Genomic DNA, 26,135 nt, shown 5'->3' with positions numbered 1-26,135 from the left:
GACCGAGATGTCTGATGTATTTCCAGGGATCTGCTGTAACCACCCCTCCAGTTTGGGGGCCACTGCCCCGAGGGCCCCAATGACCACGGCTACCACTGATGCCTTGACCTTCCAGGTTTTCTCACTTGGTATTGCTATGTCAACCACAATGGCTACAATTCCCCTGCTTTCTGTCTACCACCACAATGTCCACTTGGTTTGCCATTACCATTCGGTTCATCTGTTTCTGGAAGTCCTAAATATATATATATATATATATATATATATATATATATATATATATATATATATATATATATATATATATATATATATATATTCCTGTTCCCCACTCAGGAGGATGTTCGCTCATTGACTCCGCCGCTCACTCAAATGTTCAGGACAAGCAAGGCATTTTCTGACATTTTACCTTCATATCATTATGCCAGGGCCCTGGGACACATGGCATTTGTTTTAATGATGAGACTGATCCATGTTTATTGTCTTATTTAACTGGCTGTTAAGTTATCGTGTTGTTTCCCAGCTGTAAATGTAAGACCTTGCTCCATTCATGTTGCCCCGCGTTTCCTATTTAATTATTAATTCAGAAAAAAAAATCACACTTAAATCAAATAAATGTTATTCTAGAAAGTTTATAATCCAACATTTTTAATTGACATTGTGAGCGCATCGGAGCGAACTGGAGCCTTTGAATTGAAAACCGCTCTCTGCATTCCACCATATTTCATCCACTATAAATATATATATATATATGTCAAGGCATCAGTGATTAAAAACATGATATGACTTTTCCCCCATAGCTTACTGATTTTGAGTTGAAAGAAATAGTTGTCAATAACTGTTTTTTCTTTAGCTTTACTACTTCTTGGTTGGTTTCATATCTTAGTACTACATGTGTTTATACAGTGGGTCAAAATAATGAGTTTAGAAAGAAAGTCCTGCTGTTGTCCTCCAGTGCAGCTTAAAAATCCCCCAAAAATTCTTTTGATATGACTCTTTGCACTAAAAGAAACAACATTGCCCTGGCTATTATAAACAGGCCACAGGGTTTACTGTGACTTCATCGGGTTAACTCGTGGGGTGAAAATCAAAGATGCTTTGCATGATATGTAGAATTAAAAAAGTCTGAAAAGTCTTCCTTGCTTGTGTGTTCAGCCTAAGTTAACATAATAAATCCCGTTTAAATCCCAGAGAGGCGACAGTTCATCACAAGTTCATGTGTAATTTAATCTCTGTTTAAAAACAATAGTTCTGTGATGTCCTCAGAGGTTTATTGGAGAAAATTACTGAAAATTCAGCATCTTGAAGACTATAAAGCACAGCAGATGGGTTAAAGTTCAAAGCTGGGGAATATTATGCTGTTCCAAAGCATTAAAACCTTAAAGGCAAAAATAGCAATTGACCAGACCAGAACCTTTGATGCCCATTTTTAGCTATCGAGGAGCTGCAGATACCCACTTGGATTGGAGAATAGCTTAACTAACTTTCCTACTTTTTTTAATCTGGACTTTATTAATACGAGGGGGGAAAAAAGCCCTGTTAGAAGAAAGCAGTAATAAATCTGATCTGCATTAGTGATCCATGAATGGATACATCGTACACATGTGCAAGAAGCAGCAAGAGCAAAACTATGCATGCAAAAAAAAATATACTGTATTCATCCCCTTGTTCACACAATACAAAGGTAGCATCATGCAATGGGAATGCTTTGCAATGCAGCAAGGGCACAGAAAAAATGATTCATGCATTTTTGCATCTGCTTAAGCGTATTTAGTTACTTTAACACAATTGTTTCATGTCCTAGCCTACTAACATGAAACAGTTGTATTTAAGTAACTAAATATGCTTAAGATGATGCAAAAATGCACACCTTCTTAAGTAGCTGTTAGAGACTAAAGGAAAATAAATGGAGAAAAGTAAAGAGAGACGCTACAAGATAATCTTTTGGAGGATGCAAAAGTTTGAAAACTTAGATGCACATTTACCTTTAAGCAGGGAAATAGCTCTACTATCAGTGCAAACATGAAATAGTTGCTTCACTAACACGTCAAAAAATTTAAAATAAATGGGCTACAGTTCCCTCCAGCTGCCTTATTTTATACTGCAGCTGTTAAAATGTTACCAGCACTAGTCGTCCAATCACACACACAAGTGCCATTCCTCAGTTCACGGCTGTAACCCTGATTTGTATTCAGTGGCTGCTGTGGAACAGAGTTATGAGCTCTCTTAGATTGAAAGGTTTAGTATTAACCAAAGAGAAGGAGAGCTAAAGTAATTCCTCCTCTCGTTAGCACATCAGGGAGAATTTAGCTATGAAAATTTAGCCTGTAAAGGCAGTCTGCTCCAAATGGTACCTAAGTTTTTAGATTGAGTCCGTACCTCACTGGGTGAACAGAGAAAAGAAGGAGGTACTGATGGAAGGAGAAGTTGAGGAGATGAAAAGGAGTGAGATCAACACAAGGTGAGGCAAAGTAAGGGAGCCTGGAGGACAGCACATAAATCACTGCCTACACTGACTGTCACCAGGAATTACCCACCTGAACTTCAGATTTCCTCTGGGTGGGGGCACAAAGAAGAAAAGAAAAGAAAACTAGAGGAACAGACCACAGAATGTTTAATGTTAGCATCACTGAAACTCAAATTATTTTGCTTTTAGGGTACACTGTCCAGTTTTAACCTACTATAGCAGATAAAGAGTCATATGCCCCATTTACACTAGCCCTCTGAAACTGATCCGTGCCGAGTTCGGACTGAGCTTGGTTCTAATGACCATTTATTCATCCTGTTGGCACGGTTCCTTACCTTCTATTGGTGGTCCACGATACTACAGCTCTCAAGGTGGGAATTAAGCAAAGAGGAAGGGCGGCGGCCATAATATTCAGGAACTTACGTGCCTGGATAGCATCCCCCGCCCAAATTTCCTCGGATGGATGGATGGATGGATGGATGGATGGATGGATGGATGGATGGATGGATGGATGGATGGATGGATGGATGGATGGATGGATGGATGGATGGATGGATGGATGGATGGATGGATGGATGGATGGATGGATGGATGGATGGATGGATGGATGGATGGATGGATGGATGGATGGATGGAGATCTTTGACTAGTATTTGACAAGGCCATTTTTTGCTTAGATTTTTCCCTAATTTTGGTTTTGTTTTAGTTATAATGCTGAAAAAAATGTCTGTATTTTTTCCTCATAAATACAACATGATAGCCTTAAAGTGACAGACAGATTATATCCGTTTGGAGACTTTCAATTTCTTTATAGAATAGAATAAATTGCAATTGACAAAAAGAAGAAAGGGACAGGGACAAAAGTGCTTCTGTGGATCTTTGGAAGGACAATAATTGTGTTTCATTTCAAAGGTTTTGGGTTCCCTTCCAGTTTCCCTCTGCCATATTTCATTATGCCCCTAAGCAAGGCACTTGTGCCTATTATTCTGCTTATCTCCAGATGATTTTTGTGCATTTGGGAGTGTATTTATGTCAGTGTAGCTCTAAAGCACTTCAAATAGTCAGTATGACTGTGTCATATAATGCAATATAAATCCAGCCCATTTACAAAAGCTGCAATAGTTCAAATAAAGGCTTCCTATAAGATATGCTAACTACAGATTTACTCAAATGATTCATAAATTAGGTCACCATTCCTTAAAAACAATGAAACACCCCTGTGGTTAAAGCTTAGAGGAAGCAGATACCAACTTTAAAGTCATTAGTGGCTAACAGCCAGTTGTGTTTATTTTCACAGAGCCTCTTTTCTGTCAGTGTTTAATATTTTTCTACCCAACACACTTCCAGAAAAGCACTTTTGTCTGTAAGTTCAAACCATTGGATTTATTAGCTGAAAGTTGAAAAACTATATATTTTTAATCAAAAACAGACACTAAAGTTTAAATAACTCAAAAAAGTATCCAGGCCCTTTAAAATAGCTTGGACTGAAGAGGAACTAAGCCAGGCCTCATGAGAAATACCTACTTTGAGGGGAAATGTTGCAGCATGTTAATGCTCTGCTCTGAGCTTACTGTACATCTCAAGCTCTTTTAACGGGAAAAAAAGAGGACAAAACAGCTCCCTCTGTCTCTAACTCATCGAGTTTCTTAAAAATGTCCAGGGAGACACTGCGCTTATTGTTCTGGTGTCTCTGCTAAAGGTTTCAGGCTAGATTTATCATATTTTCTAAACTCTTTAGGGACATTCAGTGTAGAGAGCAAGACAGAAGTTGAGTTATTACAAATTAAATGAAACAAAAAACTGATAGCCGGAGCTAAATACAAGTTGTGTTACTTGGAATCAAAGCTCATCCGATGAACATTTTTATGGTATTTGTTTCAAGAATCCAGACAAACTAGTAAAATTAACACATAGGTCATCTTCAACCAGTGTTTTATAAAGTACTGAAATCTCGGAGTCAAGTAAAAGTATAAGTACCTCTCCAAAATATGACTTTGGTAAAAGTCCAAGTCACTGACTGAAATGTTACTTAAGTAAAAGTCTTAAAGTATCTGAAATGGCGTGTACTTAAGTATAAGAATTACTGTAAAAACAGATGTACTCAAGTAATGTAGTGAAAAGTATAAGTAAAAAGTAAATGCAGTTTGAATGACATTTTTTAACATTTTGGTAAACTTTGAAGTTCACTTAAAATGATATACACAACCAAGTGTAGGATAAATTTAGACTGGCTTTGCGAAACAGGCGTATCCTATTGGTGTTGATGAAAAAGCCCAGGCAAGACCCGACTTTGTAGTCAGTAGGTGGGGTCAAAACACTTGCGTTTCTCTCGCTCATTTTTTATTTTATTTTTTTACTAAACCAAACATTGAAAATGTATCGGAGTAAAAGTATGCAATTAAGTTCGTAAATTTAGTAAAGTAAAAGTGAAAGTTCTCAAAAAAATGTACACTCTTGGAAAGTATAAAGTACTCCAAAATATACTTAAGTACAGTAGTGAAGTATTTTTATTTCATTCTATACAACACTGTCTTCAACCCCTTGAATTTTTAGATCCACTAAACCTCAGACCTGAAAAGGGGAATGAGGTGAGATTTCTCTGCCTTTCCATGACAGACTCCCCTGAATGCTAACTTGATATTCTCATGAAGTCCATCACAAAGGCAGCACATGCATCTTCTTTTTATTCTACCTTTTGTTGGTCTGCAATGGGAGGGTGAGCTGAGGACACCACATGAACTAATGCACTCCATGTTGTCAACAAATTACATTTTCCAGTATGTGTGTGTGGGTGTGTGCAGTAACCTCATTGGTCAGCCCCCTAGGAGTCGTATTTCACATTTGGCAGCTCTCTGTTCATCATCAATACAAACTGACCATGTGAATCTCCAGTAAACAGCCTCATCAAATGTTTTGCTGCTTTTGCAATCTCATGGTGTTGGTTTAAGCCTAGTCTGAGCTGATTTAGCACTCTGTAGTGGAGCGTGAAACTACATGGTCATGTTAAAGGAGTGATGCACAGCAGCTTGTCTGAAGAGATAAGTCAAACTCTGCTCTGGCAAAACAAGGAGAATTTCTTTTAAAGTAAATTAATCATGATTTATTTTGTCAGATGGGATTTAATATGCTGCTAAGTGTTAATTAATCCTACTGTATGTTGTTACTTTCAGAGGCTTCCTTAAGTATCTGACTGATTTTGTCAGTTGCTTTGATATATTGCATTTGCAGGGGTCATAAAATGTTTTCTATTCTTGACTGTTTAACACAGCAGTTTATCCCATAAAAGCTTTTAAAGTCACTAATGTGGCTTTTAAACGCTGTTTCTTTGAAATTAGAATGAAACGAACCCTGCTGATGCTATCAGCCGCTTATGAAAAACACACTGAAGCAATTAGTCTTTTCGATATTGACTCCACTTATTTATTGGCTCATTTGAACCACAAAGTTGCGATAGAAATGGGCCGCTTAAGTGTAGTAAACATGGCAGTTAAAAGTCACAATAGTCAGTATTTTCTTTGGACTTAACAGCTTTAACAAAAGTGCAATAGTAGACAGAAATGCTTTGTGTGGAGGAAGATATGGCATATTCAAGAGTAAACGGAATGGAAAAGATTGAAAAGTTGCACCACATATTTCCTTTGACCATATCCAGTGTCAATGTTGTGCCAGTTCAAAGTTAAAAATAAAAATAACAAGCTCAAAGTTCAAACCATACAGCTGAAAATGAAGTATCTCAGGTTCACAAACCTATAAATGAACTAGTTCAAGTTCATTTGGTAAAATAAGCCACAATCCTACACAATAGAACCTCATATTTCACCCTTTAGATGTGTGATCATGATATATCGAAAGAAATGGAAAATAATCGATATACTGGATGTGCAGTGAAGCCTTCATTTAGCCAAATTACACAGAACTACAGAAACATTGAGGAACATTCAGGTTCTGCTAAAAAGGTCTGGATCAAAACTTATTTCTGAAGTTCCTCATTCAATTGAAGATTTTTCCTAAGATAGCTTGAATTCTTTAACTCGATGTGTCGCTTTAAATTTGATGTAGACGTGGCTGACGTACCAACTTGTTTCTTAAGTCCCAGTGGGCACAATTTGCACAAAGCCGTTTATTTATTTTTTCTTCCTTTGTTAGTTCACCAAACTTTGCCAAGCGCTCGGCAAAACTGGTATCAGGAATACCAGTGGATGAGTCTGAATCGTGCAGAATAGTACTAACAGAAGACATGCTGGTCTGATGTGCTGTTTGGCGTAATAAATGCCATAAAACCTGACGTTATCCAATGAAAAGAGTTGTTACCAATTGAACAATTGAACACAAAAATGAGATGTTTGTTGCTTATTATTCTCAGAGTGAACTTCGCTCTTTTTCGCATTTATTGATTCAAAACTGATCCGTTCAGTTCACCGTTCACTAAAAATAAGAATGTATTAAGTAAATGTTGTTCATTGAACGTGTTCATGCACAAAGCTGTCTACGGGTCTAGTAAGATGCAGTACAAAGATGCAATTCAACTGTTTTATTAACTGATCCAAATTAATCCTTGCAAGATATCAGGAGGCTAGTTTTTAGCTCTAACATGGTACACTCCAGTAGTCTTGATTTTGNATAATCAATATACTGGATGTGCAGTGAAGCCTTCATTTAGCCAAATTACACAGAACTACAGAAACATTGAGGAACATTCAGGTTCTGCTAAAAAGGTCTGGATCAAAACTTATTTCTGAAGTTCCTCATTCAATTGAAGATTTTTCCTAAGATAGCTTGAATTCTTTAACTCGATGTGTCGCTTTAAATTTGATGTAGACGTGGCTGACGTACCAACTTGTTTCTTAAGTCCCAGTGGGCACAATTTGCACAAAGCCGTTTATTTATTTTTTCTTCCTTTGTTAGTTCACCAAACTTTGCCAAGCGCTCGGCAAAACTGGTATCAGGAATACCAGTGGATGAGTCTGAATCGTGCAGAATAGTACTAACAGAAGACATGCTGGTCTGATGTGCTGTTTGGCGTAATAAATGCCATAAAACCTGACGTTATCCAATGAAAAGAGTTGTTACCAATTGAACAATTGAACACAAAAATGAGATGTTTGTTGCTTATTATTCTCAGAGTGAACTTCGCTCTTTTTCGCATTTATTGATTCAAAACTGATCCGTTCAGTTCACCGTTCACTAAAAATAAGAATGTATTAAGTAAATGTTGTTCATTGAACGTGTTCATGCACAAAGCTGTCTACGGGTCTAGTAAGATGCAGTACAAAGATGCAATTCAACTGTTTTATTAACTGATCCAAATTAATCCTTGCAAGATATCAGGAGGCTAGTTTTTAGCTCTAACATGGTACACTCCAGTAGTCTTGATTTTGGTGGGACGACATGCAGAAAGACCCCAGTTCACAACTTATGCCTAAGTGTTTTTTGCAGAAAGGCAACAGTACTACAAAGGGCATAACTCCCACAATTACACAGTGCATTAAATAGGTGTGTTTATTGTCAAGTATAATGATATCAAACTCTGCAAAAGAAATCCCTCTTTTAATCAAAGCTATACTTATCCAGTGGGGAGATTTTTCTTCACATCACCAACATTGGCACAATTGCAGTGGTACCCTCTGCCAGTGATTCCCAACCAGGGGTACTGGTACCCGTAGTGGTCCGCCAATGCGTTGTAAGGTACGTCAAAACATTTAATATTTCACTTCCCAGATAAATAAAATACAATAAAATAGGGCTGGGATGGGTTTTGCCCTGTTAGGATTACAGTACTTATTCACTTTGCGGGCAACATATTTATGTTTTCTTTTTTATTCTAATTGAGAAAATTACATGTCCGACCATTAAATGATCAAATTATGGAAATTATAGAATTATTTTTCATTTTATAATCAGTTGTACTTTCTATTTTTTGAAAATAATCAACAAGATTGACTCAGGGGGTACTCATGGGATGATAATATGGCCAAGGGGGTACACAAATCAAAAAAGGTTTGGTACCACTGCCCTATGCTTTACTTTGAGCAGACCCCACTGATGGGCGACAGTGGAGTTGGATGTAGGAGTTTGCCCTAAAATCGAAGGATTAATGGTTCAAGCTCCAGCTCTGACTTTCAGTGTCGTTCTGTCCTTGGGCAAGACACTTCACCTGCATTGTCTACTGATGGTGGTCAGAGGGCCCAGTGGAGCCAGTGTATGGCAGCCCCGCTTCTGTCAGTGAGCCCCAGGGCAGCTGTGACTACAATGTAGCTTGCCACCATGAGTGTGTGCGTGAATGGGTGAATTAATGTAGTGTAAAGCGCTTTGGTCAAGTCTCCTGACTTGAAAAAAGGCGCTATATAAGTACATGCCATTTACCATTTAACAAAACAACCTGCTATACTGCATGTATTAGGTGTATCCCTGCAGCTGGGGCTCAGTCTGAATCAGACAGATTTAAAAGGACACTAAAGCTATAGAGGTGCACTAGCAGTGGCCATGATAAATGCTGTCTGAATAGTGCTGGCGGTAAAGAAGGAAGCAGGAAAAGGAAGCAGGATGCATTCTAGCAATAGTTCTTAGCATTGGAACCTCCTGACATTCCAATCTAGCACTTAGGACCTAAAAAGATTCCCAAAATATTTGCATTGCAGGACCCATAAGCACAGCTCCAGCAATGAAACAAAAATACATTACTGTATTCCTTCACATATTCTCTGTTTTACACATGAAAAGGCTAAAATGTCAGAGGCGGTTTATTTTTACCCTGTTATCAGATGCCAGGAATTTTAAATGTGAGCTATAAATCAATGGAGAATGCCAAGTGGGACTTTTTTAATTGAAATCTTGCTGTAATTCAAGCTTTCATGAGGTTTTAATGGTCTCTGACCTTCTATTTAACATGTGTATTTAAGTGTTGCTCTCATCCAGAATATTTGACCTGTTAACTACTCTATCAGCCCAGCCTCAGTGATTTATAGTTGTTCTTTTTTTCTTGCTTCACAGAGAAAGTTTTTAAAGTAGCTTCCAGTTACTCCTGAAAATTCAACACTGGCTGATTTAGCAGTGCTGGGAAGTTGTACGCATATAATTATTGTTAGACTGTGGTTTTGCAAAAATAAAAATAATACCCGCCCTCTGTTGTAAAGTGGTTTTGCTGGCTCGTGCTGGGGAATGGTGGGTTTTGTGCAGTGAATCAAAGGCATGTTGCTCCCCTCTCTCCCCCTTGCCCTCTCCCCCAGGAGCAGATGGTGTCTCATCAGGTCCTCTTATGAATATTGATACAAGGGGTCTTGGTAAACAACAGGGAGGGACCCTGGTTGGGCCAAAACCCCCCAAAACTGGCACAAAAAGTAAATGGCCTGTTGATAGAGTGGGGAGGTGGGTTTAAACAGAAGGGTTCGGACACTATGCTCCCCATTGGAAAAAAAGCTTCTTTAAGCCTAATTATGTTATATGCAGAACAAATCTGCAGAGATGTATAATAAACTAAGAACAAATTGGAGAAAAACAAATGTAAGTTGTAAAGGAGTGTAAGGTAGAGATGGACAGATGAAGCAGGTGACAGTTAATCTTTTGGCGTGGCTCCCAGGTCTAAAGCTGCCATCCTGAACGTCTCTGTTTACTCCAGCTCCACCTTGAGAGTGAACCCCCCCAAGTTTCACTCAGGGTTTTTTACTCCAGAGTTGCACCCCTGAGCGGGGGAAAGAATATTTGAATGGATGAGGGGTTCTGTCCTCCAGCTGGTGTGGCCCAGCTGTAGACCCCTGCAGGGAAAAATAATTGGAAATATGCATCAATTTAAAATGCAAGTGGATTCAACAATTCATCTTTCCTTTTTTTTTTTTTTGCATATAATCATGGAGATGTTTTTCTTTATGCAGCTGTTTTTTATTTCATACACTTCTTTGCAACTGTATAGTCTCTCTAAAGACACTGCTGTGTTGGGATTTGTTTCTAAGACCAAACTAAGTAGTGCCCTATAGAAAGTCAAAGAAATATTGGTACTTAATAAAACAGATAAAAATCAGAAAGTGCACAATTTATTAGTTTTCAGTCACTCCCAACCAGTAGTTCTATTACACCTGAAGGGTTTTTGGGTCTCCTTCTCAAAATAATGAGTTAAATTGGACGAAGATCATCTGTAAACATTAGTTTTTAGGTTTTTTCAATGAATCATTTATTCAGTTTAAGCCTTTAATCATTCTGGGCCTTTCTAACATAAGACTTTGTGTTGATCACTCTACCTCTGACTGTATGTTCCAGGCCTTTGTCATGCCAAAGGGTTCACCGCCTCCAATAGATTTCTTTCATTTTAAGGATTATTCTATATTTACTTCCATCATTTATCCCATATACTCTATGCAGCTTCTCCATCCCTGCAGAAGAAAGGCTTTGCCACAGCATTTATTTATTTACTTACCGTAATATAGGCAGCACATATACATTAGGAAAAAAAACAACAACGATACAGTGCTTAAGTGTGTTAGTACATGTGCTAATCTTCAACACAGTCCATTGGGGGCTTTGCAAAAAAAAAAAACATACAACTAAATGAAAAAAAATAAATAAATGATGCTGCTATCCCCAATATTTGGAACTGCATATGAGTAAGGTTTGTCTTTGACTGTATGTTACATTTTACATATTAAAAAAAGTTCAATTTTGGACTTATTTAACATACAAGGTCTTTGCAGAACAGCTAGATTTGCACTAAATTTGAACTAGACAAAGATGGACTGCTTTAAAATTAGTCCCCTTCCGAGGAAATCTGTTCAAAAGGTTGTTTTTTTTTTACAATCCTTAATAATTAAAGGTATATTGGAGGATTTTCACAAAATATTAAAAATAGCCACCCTCTCCACTTTAAAAAGAATGCACATGCACAACCCTGTACCTGCGCCTGAAAGGAAGCACCTATTAAAAACGTGCAAGAGCGTGCACAAGCCCATTTCTCCTCGTGCACGCTCTGTTTAAAAGTTTCTGTTTGCATCGCTCATACAAGCTTACTTTCCAAAAGAAGATTTGCAATTTTTTCCTCTATGTCTCATAACCTGTAAGTGAAAATGGGGAAGAGCACGTAGGGCGGCCTTACATAAACATATCACCAGAATGATTCACAATTAGGAGGACCACTTATTTTGATGATCCACATGGAAAAGGAACATCCTCCATTATACATTTAGGTGCAGCTTAAGTCAAGCATCGAATCCCCAAAATTCCCTAAAAGAATTTAAGTTTGTTTGTTTAATGACATGTTGAAGATGTTTAAGATGCTTTATTAATTTCACAAAGGTTTGCATTTTTTACAGTTTATCAGGAAAAATTAGCAGCTGTAGAAAAAGCTCATCGTCATACGGGGACCGTTCCAGATGGGTCACTGAGGCTGCAGTGGCTATTTATAACCTCTGATGGTGATTATGGCTGCATAAGGGGCAGACTGACGGCAGAGAAAGATGTGAAGGATGTCAGACAAAAGGAGAGGAGAAGGAAAAGAAAGTGTGGTTAAGAGTTGCTCAGTGTTTCACGGTGAGGATACAACCTCTGCTGTAAAAGGAAGCCCCTAAAGCCCCTCATATAATGAGACACAGAGACTGACAGATGCACTTTGCTGAAGGCCCTCATTAGGAACACAATAAATAGGACTTCACAACTCTTAATTATATCACTTATCCTGGGATAAACCAAAACCACGTTACTCTTTAAAATTAAACCAAACAAAATGAATCCCTTTTTTGTATATTTTTGTATTTCAAAGCTCTGAAATGTAAACAAGCTCCTCCATATTAGATGGGTTGAACTTTCTGAGGGTGTTTACACACAACCCAGCACGTGTCTGAAAAGTGGGGGGTGTCTGCCTCCCGAAAGCTAAACTTGGACAGCCGTTTTAAGCAGGAGGGGATGGAGAATGGGGGGACTTTATTTTGACAATAGAGAGGGGGGTGAAGGAGTCATCAGAGGGGGAGGGGAGGGGAGGAGAGAAGAGCTGGGTATCAGAGCCAGAGGATAAGGCAGCTGGGACGGGGAAGCTTTGGCTGGGAGCTGATCTCATTGTGCACTTGTCTCTCTCTCAAGACACTCTGCAGAAGCATCTATGTTTAACAGGAGCCAAGCTGCAGTCGGGGGGGATTTCTTCTTTTTTTGTTGTTTTGTTTTTTTTCTTCCTAAAAAAGTCAGAGGATCTGGATCTTATCATTGAATTTAAAACTTGTCAGATTGCTTTGATTTACCAGCATATTTGGATTTAGTGTGTGCTACGATGCTGGCGTAGGCATGGTTGTCTACTTGAGGAAGAGCATCCACTCTCTGCTGTCTGTCTTCAAGAAGAAGGGTGAGTGCCTGGTTTGCACAGAAAGCTGGGGGTAAATATCTTGTAGAGTTTGGCTAAAGATCTGAAGATGTCTGCCTTATGATTACATGAACACAAACATAATTAGCTTTAGAGAGCAGCCAGGGGTCTGCTTTAATGAGATAAAGGAGCTTAACTGACGTTTTTTTTTATTGATCATCTTAATCAACCAAAAGAAATCCCTAAACCTTCTGCAGGGGTCTGGCACGGTCTTGGGTAAGCTTCTTATTTTAATGAATGCGCTTAAATTACATGATTTACTTAAAATATTTTTGTTGTTGTTGTTTTCATATGACCAAGGAAAATATTTTCCCAGAAATACTGGGTTGTGTCAGCAGTGGGAATACTTGAGGATAGGGGCGACACTGTCCACACACACATACAAAGTGAAAACACACACTCACTGTGTTACCTAATCAGGTACGACTGAGAAGCAGTGTTGAACGTGACAAAAGGAGGGAAAGAGGACACCTCACATTGAGCCTTGTTAGCTACACTTTTAGCCCCTTGGCTTCATTTAATTTCCTCTCAAACTTGCAACATGACACCCAATTAAGCTCTTTGCTGATGCATTTTAACTATCACAATCTAAATATAAGGCAGAATTAGGCATACACATTTACTTTTTAGAAATAAATGGTGAAATAAAACAATACATCATTCATATATACATATATTATATTTACCTATTACATATAGGGTCCTCTACTGTTTTTATAAGCTCTAGATTAAGATGAATGACAAATCATGTAAACTATGAAAACAAACCCCTCCATAAATCAGATTTATTACTAATTCACCCTCAGAAAACTTTATAGCGCCTCTAACAATGCAACCCAACCAGTTTGACATTTTTATTATTTTATATTTAATACTTGATTTTTCTGGTGAACCAAAAAGCCTTCAAACTTAGTACTCTGTAACTTTTTGAGTCAAGATTAGTGAGCACTGAGTAAATATTCATAAATTATGGTGGCTAATCTAAACATGGCCATATTTACAGTAGTACAGGAGGTGTACAGTATTAATCTGCCCACCATCTACAGAGGAAAAGGATGTTGGGGTGCAAATCAGCAGCCAAAATGTAAATATTATACTATACTGTTTATTTTTTCTATACTTTTCCACACCTAAAAAAAACAAGATTGGGTTGGAACATTATCAAAGCAGTAAAACACTTTTACACCACAAATAAAATGTTTAGCCAGTATGTTAAGTTCTCATGGTTACATTTATTTCCCCCCTTTGTCATTTGGTACATTCTGTTTTCATTGTTTTTGACCAGACTTTTAGTTCATGACATGGAAACATCCTAAGTGTGATGTTTTTCTTCCACAACAGATTATTTAAAGTAGCTTTCTACCATCTATAAATAGTATATTTATAATATCTTGGTTCAGTTAGTGGTCATATCCATCATATTTCCTAAAAGTTGGTATAGGCCCAAATGATTAGAGCCAAAGGGAATTAAATTGAACTGTAATATAGAATTTTTTAATTTAATTAATCAAAGATTTCAGCATTTAGTCAAATTATTTAATCATTAAATCACTGAAATATGCAACAACAAAAACAAATGGAAATAAAATGGTTTGTTTACGGTGACTATAGTCCCATTTGGGGCTAATCCTGTATTGCCGTGTGTCAGCTGTGCTTTGCTCTACATCGCATTATGCTGACGCTTTGTGAAAGCGTCACTGAAAACATACAAACTGGCCCAGAACTAAGCTTTAATCAATAAAAACGATTCAACGATTCAACCTTTCATACCCAAAAACTAAATGAATGTTTTTCTCACTTTTCTCCCAATGATCAATTGAGGCTATATGAAGTCAAATCAGGCTCCATTATGAATCGTCTACATGTTTAGTTTAAATGTTATCTCTGTAAGTCAGGTTTTGTTTTCATCTTCATTGTGTTTACTGGTCCTGCATGAGAATCTGTTCAATTTCCCACAGAGGAGGCCTCACAGTGTTGGGGTGTATAGCATCTTATCAGACGGAGAAGCCAGATTATCTTACCCTGCAGGGACTAGCGAAGCCTTAAGATATACAGCAGGAGATTAGCCGGGTCATGGTCGTGCCGTTAAAAGCCTCAGCCACACTGGGACATCTGTCCTCTAAATTACTGAGTGAGCTGTGTCAAAAGGTTCAAGTCCAACGGAGGACCTGGTGTGACGTAGATCTACGTTTCAGCCTTCACACCTGTCAAAATGAAGAATGGAGGAAATAAATAATCAGAATTTGGAATGATAATTTCAATTTTGTTGCTATATTTAGAAATCATAGCATACGATTATTAAGGACAATTTCTTAACTGTAATAAAATGTTTTCAAGGTCGACATGTTTAAATGTCTCTTTAAGCAGTCTCCATGTATATTCTATAGATTAAAAAATGTATGCCTATATTGAAAGATTTCCAAAAGGCCACTAACCAACATGTTCCATTGCTGTATGTTCAGTAGGCCTTCCTGTTTTCTGCTCAAACTCTTGCACCCTAGCTTCCAAAATGAAGTACAGACATGTCTTAAAAAGCTGTAAAAATAAAGTTCCTTTTCTAAAAGTTTCACAAATTTCTTTATAAACACACAGCTGACCCTGAGCCTTGTCTATCAAAAAAACATGATCGCTGAGGAGTATTCTTGTCTGTATGCTCAGACAGCACTCAGTGTAGGCGAATCCCACGATTGTAAAAGGATTTGATTTATTTTAGCTGCTTATTATCCGATTCTGGTCATATTTTATAATATAAAATGTATTTGTTTTTTTTTTCTTTCTTTCATACTTCATCAAGCAGCTGGCCCAAAGGGGAATGAAAGCCAGAAGAGGCTGACGGTTCACTACACGGCCTCCCAGCACTACCAGGAGAATGTTTTCATTGAAGGGAGCAGATCTCAGTACCTGGAAGACTTACACACCGAAGCTCAGGAGGGGCTCAAGATACAGCAGCAGGAAGGTGAGGCATTCAGAGCGGCTTCCTTCATGGAGCCACAGATGTTTACCATATCATCAGATATCGGGTAATTTTGGTTACTAATTTATTTGTTGTTGGGTTGTTGTTTTTTTCCACAAAGAGCACAAGAACGGAATAAACTATGCTGACAATGAAAGCATTGCTGTAAGAAAAACTATTTTGTAGATACGTTTTTATCCATTTCTTGCACACTATTAGAATACCGTGTAGCTTACTATTGTATTTGTGTTTGTGAAACCTTTAGTTCACAGATACCATCTGCCCTGAGCAGGACACCAGCTGCAAGGATAGAGGTGACTCTATGGAGACAAGTCCCAACTCCAATAATGATACCACTGCAACTTCCGCTGTGTTGGACAGACCTGGGCTTACTCACCAAGGTAAGCATTTCGTGTGAGTGTGCTCTGCACACAAGCACTTGAGAAGGAATCCTCTATATCTTTTGCATCTTAAAAGGAGCTAATTATAGCAGCAATGGGGCAAGTTAGATTTTTTTTTCACTGCTTAACAAAGTTGGAGTTGGGTACTTACTTAAAATGCATGACTCATTCCCCACCGCTTGGTGCCTCTGCAGTTTTGGTTTGAAATCAAAGGCAGAGAAACTTGACATACACACTCATATACCGAACCGAGGAGGGATTTTTTTTTTGGTTGGTCTTAGAAGTTCTAAGCATGTCAGACAGCTATGTGGCTTCCTCTGCATATCACAGCTGGAAGGCTGAGTCTGTCTGTCAGCATTATCAAGAGCGAGAGAAAAAGGCTGCATGTGCCCACGCAGTGATTGCCATTGGTATTCGAATCATATCTGATTCTGATCATATTCTTTTTGATTTAAAAAAAGCATCTACTCTATGCACATTGTTGAGTTTTTCATCTGTGAGGTTTTATTATTGTTTTTGTTTTTTTGGCTGATAAACCAGAAGTGCCTTACGAGATTATTTAGACTTAGACAAGATATAGGTAAGATATTTACTGGACAAAGCAAAGATTACAAGATATAACCACAATTAAACACTGCAAGGCACCAAATGCACCATCCTCTCTGCTGTAAAACAGGACAGTAGTAGGGTTATTATGTTGAGATTATTTTCTTTCATGGTTTTCAAGAAATGCTCAGATTAGATTCTGAAATATTTTGGGCTACATACAGGGCAGCTCTGGCATTAGAAAGCTGATTTCTCTTCTAACAGGACAATAAATATAAATCTACAGCTAGAGAGTTAAGGTCAACCTACCAGTAAGGTGTCTTGAGGTCCACTATAGATATGAAAACCAAACCAATTACTTTGGTTCATGATGCTGTCTGTGATATAATTTACACTGTGGTTAACTGGTTTTGTAGAAACGTTTTACTCAAGCAATAGTTTGGGTCATGAGTCGACTCTGGTATCATTTTGTGTGTTTGACAAGCTCTGGTTTAGATCAAAGTATATTTCTGTGTTGGAATGGTCCAGTAAAGCATCTGTATCAAGGTAATTGGAAGGTGAAATCCAAACTCAAAATGTAGAGGTAGACACATGAGTTTGCTAAAATGGATGACTAAAATTATCAATATTTATCTTAAGACCAACTGGATTTAGGATTTTATTGATAGAAAATCAAAATGTTTTTGGCTTCCTTTCAGGCTCCACATTCAAGCCACTGAATCCAATGAAAAGACACGAAAGGGGCAGGAAGAGGAACAGGAGGACCACCATTATGGGCATTCCCAACCAGGTTCAGAAAGAGCTTGGTATGTTTCTGTCCCTATTCCTTTCTTAATTGGAAAGCGTTTGGTTGGCCTTCATTAGTAATGCGTCTATTAACATGGCTGATATTCTCTACAGCTCTAAACAGAAGTTCCACCTTTCAGCCCCTTCCGACTCAGCTCCCCAGTCATGAAACCCCTGATGGCAAAATCCAGCCAAGTGTTGTTATCATTCCAACAATGGATGGAGGGACTCCGTTTGGAAAAAAAGAGGGAGCAAGGGTCCATCTATCAGAACTAGAGGTAAATGGCTCGAATTACAGACTAAGCTCTTATTGGAAACGTCTGTTACGGTTGTCTGTTAATTCTATAGCAGGTCTTCAGGGATGAACAGGCGTCTACAAAGCAACTGTATGCAGTGTACCAGAATGAGGAGATGCATATCTGCCCAACATCCACAATGAGACCCAAGTCTCTTGCGGTTCCTACAATGACAACATCCTTTTCACTCTCTCCCTCGACATTTAACTTTCTCCAGGAGCCTCAGGTAAGAATTCTATTAGGGTTTGAGTTGAGTGCCTCAATGTATTTTGAGTATTCATGTTATCAAGATGTTTAACACCTACTTCTGATTCCTTATAGGGTCCAGTGATGTCTATTTCGCCTCAGGCCACTTACTTGTCTACAATCATCCCTAATGCTGTTTTACCTGCTTCGGTTGAAGTAATTGAGATTGACCGCAGCAACAGCCGGACTCGTGGCAGCAGTGTCAATCACGGAACCAGCGTTTGTGCTGTCAGCAAAAGCAGCTTGACATCTGAGGAATCAGCAGTTAGTCCGACTTTGTCCAGAAGAATGAATGGTGATGGTTCCCAGACAAATAGTTCCAACTACGACTCAGCATTAATGTCCCGCTCAGCCTCAGGTTCAAACTGGAGTGAATCCCAGTCCTCTAAGACAATTATTTCAGATTCCACAGTTCCATCTTCTGACAGAGCAGGGTGTATTTTGCAACAAAAGCAGATAGAGGAGTCTTGTAATGGCCAGGACCTAACTAGCCTTTGTAACTCAGGTAATGCAAACAGTAGCCTGAACAAGGTAGAAGCAAACACACCAGAAATAGAGTCTGGGCATGGGGCAACACAGTCATTGGCTGCCGGGGATCAAACAAAGAGCAAACGCAATTGCATACATAGTCTTTCAGTCACAAAGACCAAACAGCCTCCAGCACCTCCACGAAGAACAAACTCTCTGCATGGTAAAAAGATAAAAAGTGAGTTCAAGGTCCTGGCAGAGTTTGAACATCTTAGTAATTCAAGTTCAGTAGAAGGGAAAGGTTCCTCTGAAAAAACAGAAACAGGTGACGAAATTAAGTCGGTTCCTATAAATCCCCATTTGAGCCAAAAACCACTGACAAACTCTGATGGGGAAAGCTTGACAATCTCTTCCTCCATGCCTTTAACCCCTTCAGAGGACTCCTCTTCCCAGCCTGAAGAAGCACCAGCATTGCAAAAAGAATCAGATCTTTCCTCCTCACAGAAAACAACTTCAGATGGCGGAAAGTTTGAACGGACAATTTCTCCTTCCAGTGGCTATTCTAGTCAGAGTGGCACTCCAACACTTTCCCCAAAAGAAATATCCCCAGACTCTTCAGATGAACAGAAAAAGAAACCCATCAAACCAGAGAGGTCTGCATCTCGGGCCTCTTCCTCCACAGCTTCTCCATCGTCCTCACTAACTTCCTTATCTTCAGGTACATCTGAGCCTACAAATGCAGATGTTACCACATGCAGCTCAACTCTGCCTCCCCAGGATTCCTCTCCAACAAAAGAAGTTCCTCCAAGTAGCAAGTCCAAATCTTTAAGAGCAGAAGTACAAGAACTGTTTAACATCCCTCCTCCTCCTAAAGTCAAAGCCCCTCCCCCACCCCCTCCGGAGACATGGGCCCACAGCCGACGCACTGTCGATCTCCTGTGTCGATCATCTCATAATCTAAGCAAAACTCCCTTTAAACCAGTACAGATTAAAGACTGCAGAGAAAATCAAGTAGAACCCCAAAGAGAACCCGGTGCAGATGCTGCAGTTACAGCTGACAACCAGTCCACCCAGAAAAATCCTATCATAGAAATATCAGGACATGTAGAAAACCTTGGCATAAAAGATCCTGAAGATGGAGGCAGTGAACTAAATGCTGGAGAATGCTCAGACAAAAAAAAGGAACAGAAAAATGAGAAGGATGATACGGTAGCTAAGACCAGAGAATCAAGTAGTATCTGTGTTTTAAAGAAGCCAGACAGTCAAGAGACAACGTCAAAGAAAGAGCCCCCTCCAGTTATGAAAAAGCCAATAAGAATGTTGTTAAGAGATGAAACAGAGCAACCATTAGAGCCACAAGAAAGGAAGCTGAGTTGCAGCACTGCAATAGACATTTGTTTGTCTGTTGAGGATCATACGACAAAATCCCAAAATGCTGAGATGGTTCCAGGTGATAAGAGCGATTTAAAAACAAGTGATGTTCCATCTATGCAGAGACTTACAGTAGATGTCTCCAAACTGAGTAAGCTCTCACCGCCACATACACCTCCTCCAGCTTACCAACCGACGCCACCTCCATTGAGGAAGGAACATGACATGTCAAATGCTGTAGACTCCTGTTGGCCACCTCCACCTCCTCCTTTAGAGGGCGAAGTTGTCTTTGATGGGGGAGATGAGTTAGATTTCCCCCCACCTCCCCCATTAATAAGAGATGATGTAACAGATCTGATAGAGCAAACACCAACCATTTCATTTTTACCTTTAGTTGACAACAAACCGGTGGATGATGAACAAGTTGTAAAAGCTGACCCTTCTACTGAGTCTTCTTCCCAGGATACTCCATGTGCTAAAGACACAGTTTCTCTCTCATCTGTGGAATTGCTTCCTGTACCAGCAGTTACTAGAGCAGAGAGCCCAGTGTCAGTGCAGACAGCGGTTCCCTCCAGCAGTTCTATGAAGCGAAACTCTCTAAAACTTGAGGACCAGCCTCCCTCCTCAATTCCAGACAGTCCACAGCTTTCAACACCAACATCTGTGCCAAAAGCACCTCCTCTACCAATGGAAAATGTAACCCCCGGGGTTAATTTCAGGAGGCAGCCTAGTGGAGCATGCAGAGACTCCAGAAGCAAGGAACTCCTGTCTCGCCACAAAAGTGCACCAATACCTAAAGAGGATGCAAACATACCACTGGTAACTCCCTCGCTCTTGCAGATGGTTCGTCTCAGGACGGTCAGCGCAACTGAGGATCAACCTCAACCTGAGGACGCCACACATGAGGGGACTGAAGTTCTGGAGAATAGTGCCCCAAGCCAAGGATCTCAAAACATTCCTCCAAAGCCTATTCGCAAGTCTTTATCAGTGAAATCTCCCCCTCAGATAGTAAAAATATCTTCGGTGACAATGAGTTCTCCTTCGGTGCGCCTGCAGGAGGCCATTCGTATGAAAACTGCAGCCATGTCTTCCAGAGACTGTCTCCCACACAGACTGGGCATGAAATCCCCCAGTTCTGGCTGCATCGGCGAACCAGGAGTGCAGTCTTTAAAAACACTTGAAGGGTGTGATATGCTTAAATCCCCTGCATCTACAGCTAGCTTTATCTTCTCTAGGAGTACAAAAAGGGTCATAATTGAGCCTGTAACCCCCTCTTCCTCAGAGGCTCAAGAAAGTCTGAAGCAAAGCTTGGCAGCTGAGCTCAAGCAGGTCTCTGAACAATCAAAGGCTGGTGCTCTCTCCAACGGCAGAGTTAGGAGTGACAGAATTCCTCCACCAATAGCAAAGAAACCATCTCCTGGTAGTACGAGTCCGATGTTGATTTCCCAGAGCTGTTTAGCAAAGACGGAGGTCAGGGTTGAGGAAGACACAGCTCCTGGAGCAGCACAACCTGTAGCACCACCTAAAACAAGTAAGTGGAACAATAGTCTCCTCTCATTGTCTGTTTCACCTTATACCTTGAATCCACAATCCAAATGCATTCTTTTTGCCTCAAGATCAATAGAAATGTACCAACATGAATCGGGGAGAGTTGAGGTGAACTTCCCTCTCAAGGTGTGATGTATCAGGCAGCTCAGTAATGGGATGTAAAGAGAGGAGAACATCCAGCCTCTCCCCTAGTATCAATTCTACCTTGACTGATAGTAACCTTAATTCTTACATGCATTCCATATGTGATACATACACCATGCTTCTTTGTTTTTTCATCCATGCTGCAAGCTCTTTAAGCACACTAAAGTCTTAAAGGGTAGTTTATAAATTTATTGCAGAGTAAGGATCTGAAAAGGGCTTCTGTGAAAGTATCTGTGAAGATTTTCAGTCATCCAGGTCATGATCAACCCTGAAAAAGTTCAGTCTAGGCTTTAAAGAATACTTTCAGTGTAGTGAAGAGTGCTAAGGACTGTACATTGGAGAGACTAAGCAACCGCTCCATGGGTGCAGGGCTAAATACAGGAGGGCAATCCTCAGGACAGGACTCAGCTGTTCACTTACACCTGAAGGCTGAAGGAGGTGTTAGGGAAGCCATCTTTGTTAACCTGGAAAAACCATCCCTCAACAGAGGAGGCAGTCTTAGACATAGCCTTTCATCCACCTACAAAGCACTTTTAGGAACAATACCCAGAAGATTCACCTCCCACCAGCCCTGACTTGACTCACATTCAATGAGGGATGTGACCAAAACCACCCTGACGATGGAGGTAACTGATCAGAGCCTCCTAACGACCATAAGCACCCCCGATGTGACCTCCTTGGCCAATGCACCTACAATATATTAATCTTAGTTCTCCCCACTAGTTAAAACTGCAGAAGCCTCTTGGATGAGAGATGAAAAGTCTTCTAGAAAACGTCACGTCCAGTTGCCTAAACTGAACTTTTTCAAGCTTTGGTGAAAGTATTAGTGACAAGCATTTGTATGTTGCTGCTTATTCTGTAACCTCCTGGACAGTTAGAGCTTCTAGTTATCCTTAGATTACAAAATTATACACAATGCTAATTCTTGCACGGCACTGAGTAAAGCAGCAAAGCAATTTTAATCTTACCTTGTAATGTGTGCTCAACGTACCCACAAATATGCAAGTGATCTAACAAGCTCTACCCTGGCCTCCTCATGCAAAACACAGATGCTGCTGACTCGCCTGCAGCTTTCTTCCAGTCAAGTACATGCTTTAATCAGCCATAACCAGAATCTCATGATCATGTTTCAATAATTCAAAAAGATTAGGACAGAATATTCATTAGCTGTGTTCCTGTAACTGTATTGTACTAATGGCATACATCCTCTTCTCATCATCTGCCTACAGCTACCAGAGTGACGGCGGACACGATAGAAACACTGTTTTGATCGAGCGATAGTCGCAGGAGGAACGGAACAAGACTGCAAGCAAAGGAAAGGATGAATCACAACAGGGGATTTGTAACATTACTGATGGATATTAATCTCAGCTTGTAGTTGTGTGTTTTTCTTTTTCCAAATGCCTTAGCCTGTAATGGCCTTCCTATATTTATGCAAAAAAAATACATATATATCACGCGAAAACTCTCAAATTCATAACAAAGCTTTATTCTAAAGTATTTTTCTAAATAATCTAAAATGAGGACCCTTCAGGTTGGAGTGATGCACATTATATGAAGCGTCTCAGTTTGTTTTGTGTAGGTCGCCTCCCGGAGGCTGAACAAAGTAGTGCATCCTCAGAGGAAATGTTACAGAGAGGGGTTTATTGTATATTTTTAACCCCATGCTGTAGTAAAACGTAATGCGTAGTAATAAATCTCATTGGGATTGATTATCCAAGCAATGCCAGGGTGAGACATTGTCTCCTGGATTATACCTCCAGGTGTGTACAGAAATGACCCAAATTAGTTTGAGTCCTGCTTTTCACTGTGTGTAAAAGTATTAAAGAAAAAGGGATGATGATTAATCCTATAGGATTTTTTGTCAGTTAGGAGGGAATGACTTTTGTAAAGCTACAGATGATAATTTGTCAAAGTGCTGCAAAATACCTTTAGAATCAGAATCTGCTACAAGTATCTGCAGGTGAGGGTAAACATCATGGGGTAAAAATCACAATAACAGACAAAGACAACCCGAATAAATACAAAATGGAAATTTTTAATGAAGTTCTGTTATTATTATTATTAATATTATTATTATTATTATTATTATTATTATTATTATTATTATTATTATTATTATTATTATTATTATTATTATTATTATTATTATTGGCCTGTGTGAAGGATGCCTACAGCCATCTGCCTCAATCCCATCTCATTGATTAAATCCTTCAATGAGATTCCACATTTAATTTGAGGTGAAATTAAGTATTTCTGAATTGAGCTTGAATTACAGTCACACTAAGTCATATTTAAATCTAGATATTTTCTCATTTTGCTCTATTGTCTTATATTTGAATACTTGCAAGAATTCATAGTTCTATATGATGGCAAGACATTTACGTCAAACAGTTTATCTTTTGTCCCCATAAAAGCACTTTTTGTCAAGTTTTGTTTTTATTTTTGATTCTTAAACACTAATCTTAACTGAGTCAAGAGAGATTTGAACTTTAAATGTAGCCGTGGGTTCTTCTGGATTGTCCAGGATGAGTTGCTGTTTAATGTTTTCTCCATTGGAGCTTAATGGATCTGGATGTGGTTTTCTAAAGCTTTAAAGATTTCCTTTTATTTGCAACCCTTTGCAGACTGATAGATGTCTCATGTGTTCTCTAGTACTTTTATATCGGCAGTGATGTCTTGATATTAGAGATCTTTTAGCCTACTTCCTGTTGTCAGACAGGTTCCATTTTAGTGAAGGAGTAAAGAGGCTTAGAGAAATTGAACCAGTTAGATAAATCATATAATACAAACTTGATCCAATTGGAAAATATTGTCATTGATATTTTTTATATAGACGCAGGTTGGTTTGAGTAGCTTTTATCTTAATAAAGGAAATCCTTTTGAATTATTTACTCAGGTTGTCTTTACTGATATAAAACATTTTTTTATAAGTATAAATAAGTGTGACAAAAATAAAAAGCGAAAGCAGGATAGTTCTGTGAGGGAGCAGATACTGTTCTACAGCAATGTTTAAAGCAGTTCAACAATTAGTGTGGGTTTAATCCACTAGTAGCACTGTAGGTCACCTTTCCCTATCAAATATTAAATATTTAAGACTCTTTGAAATAAAAAAAACACTTTTAGAGTAACTAGTCTAGTGATTTACCTTGGAAATTAATACACTGGAGCTGGTTCAATATTTTTATTAAAAAAATGTGTTTCTAAATCTTGGACTTGAGCTTTTAGTACAGAGAATGAAGCTCATCACTGTTTGCACAAAACTGTTCTTCCCCAGTGGAATCATACAAAGTCTCTTCTTGACTCTTTGCAAAGAGTTTTTTTTTTTTTTTTTTAATCTCCATTTTGGTGATTATAAACAGAAAAAAATCATGTACAGGTATTACTACTATTAATAAAACATACTTGCTTCAACTGTTGGCTCTTGAAATCGTTCTTTCAAAATGAAAAACTTCTCTGGATTCTGGGAATAGAATAGATTTGACACTTTTTAAGTAAAGGTTTATAGTTATAATATATATATAGTGTGGCTCATACACACACTCAAACTTAAGGACAATTTAGAGATGCCGATTAACCTAACAGTCATGTTTTTGGATTGTGGGAGGAAGCCAGAGTACCCAGAGAAAACCCACACATGCACAGGGAGAAAATGCAAACTCCATACAGAAAGCACCAGGCCGGGAATCAAACCTGGAACCTTGTTGCTGCCCGGCGACAGCCCTGCAAGAAGGCATGTTCTGTCCATGGCTGTCTGCTGGTTCCGATTAGAAAAAAAGAAGAGACTTTCTTTAGAGACTCCTCAGTCTATTGTGCTTACAGGTGCGCTTCAGAAGATTAGATCATCACTGAAATATTATAAGTACTACCTTCAAAAACCACACATGCATTTCACACACAGTGACACAGATTTCCTGGAAGAAGTGTCGTCAAAACAGGGAAATCTGCCATTAGTTTTTGTTGGGTCCAAATTGCAGAAGGGAAATAAAGAAGTTCATGGTTTGCAAGAAGGACAGCATGATGATAAAAATATAACCTTGGAACAGAGTTAAGGACCATGGAAGATGCACCAGAGAACAATAAAAACCAGGGAATTACTGAAGAGAAGGAGAAACAAATGAAACCAGGTGAATCTGATCAAAATGGATGAAAGACGCTGGGGAATAGAGCAGAGGGGAAGAGGCTAACTAGCACAGAGACGGTCTACAAACACAAACATAAACTAATATAAAATACACAAACAAATATAAAATGAACATAAACAAATGCACAGGGAGCAGAACACAAGCAATAGGAAACTCAACACAAATGAACCAACTAAATATGGAGCGACCTTAAAAACAAACTCTGAAGTGATCAGAGTAGAAACATGGAGTTAAAACTAAGACAAAAACACACAGAAAGGCTTGAAAGCTCTATTATAACAGTTAACAGCCAAAGCTACTTAACTGTAACCTGACAACAGCCAGATGCATGTCTCGCTCCGCCCAGCTCCACTCACATGTTGTCAGGTTAACTTAACTGTTCCTTAAGTGGTAGAGGTGCCCTCTAGGGGTGGAACGATGTAATTGCAGCTG

At 39.0% G+C, this 26,135-nt stretch overlaps 1 protein-coding gene across 8 annotated transcripts in view; it reads left to right on the top strand.

Annotated features, from left to right (window-relative positions):
- The window catches only part of kiaa1522 (KIAA1522 ortholog), a 57,144-nt gene extending 32,173 nt beyond the window's left edge, over window positions 1–24,971 (top strand). For 3 of the 8 annotated variants that reach the window (XM_015387176.1, XM_015387177.1, XM_015387180.1), the window contains 8 exons: window positions 15,597–15,755; window positions 15,874–15,917; window positions 16,018–16,153; window positions 17,398–17,505; window positions 17,600–17,763; window positions 17,834–18,007; window positions 18,103–21,397; window positions 22,788–24,971. In XM_015387176.1, the coding sequence (XP_015242662.1) occupies window positions 15,597–15,755; window positions 15,874–15,917; window positions 16,018–16,153; window positions 17,398–17,505; window positions 17,600–17,763; window positions 17,834–18,007; window positions 18,103–21,397; window positions 22,788–22,828 (4,121 nt within the window). In that variant the 3' untranslated portion in view covers window positions 22,829–24,971. Of the gene's footprint in view, window positions 1–12,548; window positions 12,782–15,593; window positions 15,756–15,873; window positions 15,918–16,017; window positions 16,154–17,397; window positions 17,506–17,599; window positions 17,764–17,833; window positions 18,008–18,102; window positions 21,398–22,787 lie in introns of those variants that run through there. The other 5 variants (XM_015387178.1, XM_015387181.1, XM_015387183.1 and 2 more) reach the window with 4 other exon arrangements.
- The last annotated feature ends 1,164 nt before the right edge of the window (window positions 24,972–26,135 follow it).

This window comes from Cyprinodon variegatus, unplaced genomic scaffold (genome assembly GCF_000732505.1).
Source record: "Cyprinodon variegatus isolate N-32 unplaced genomic scaffold, C_variegatus-1.0 Scaffold387, whole genome shotgun sequence".
NCBI lineage: Eukaryota > Metazoa > Chordata > Actinopteri > Cyprinodontiformes > Cyprinodontidae > Cyprinodon > Cyprinodon variegatus.
The sequence above is the reverse complement of the archived record's forward strand: the minus strand, read 5'-3'. Positions and strand labels throughout refer to the sequence as shown.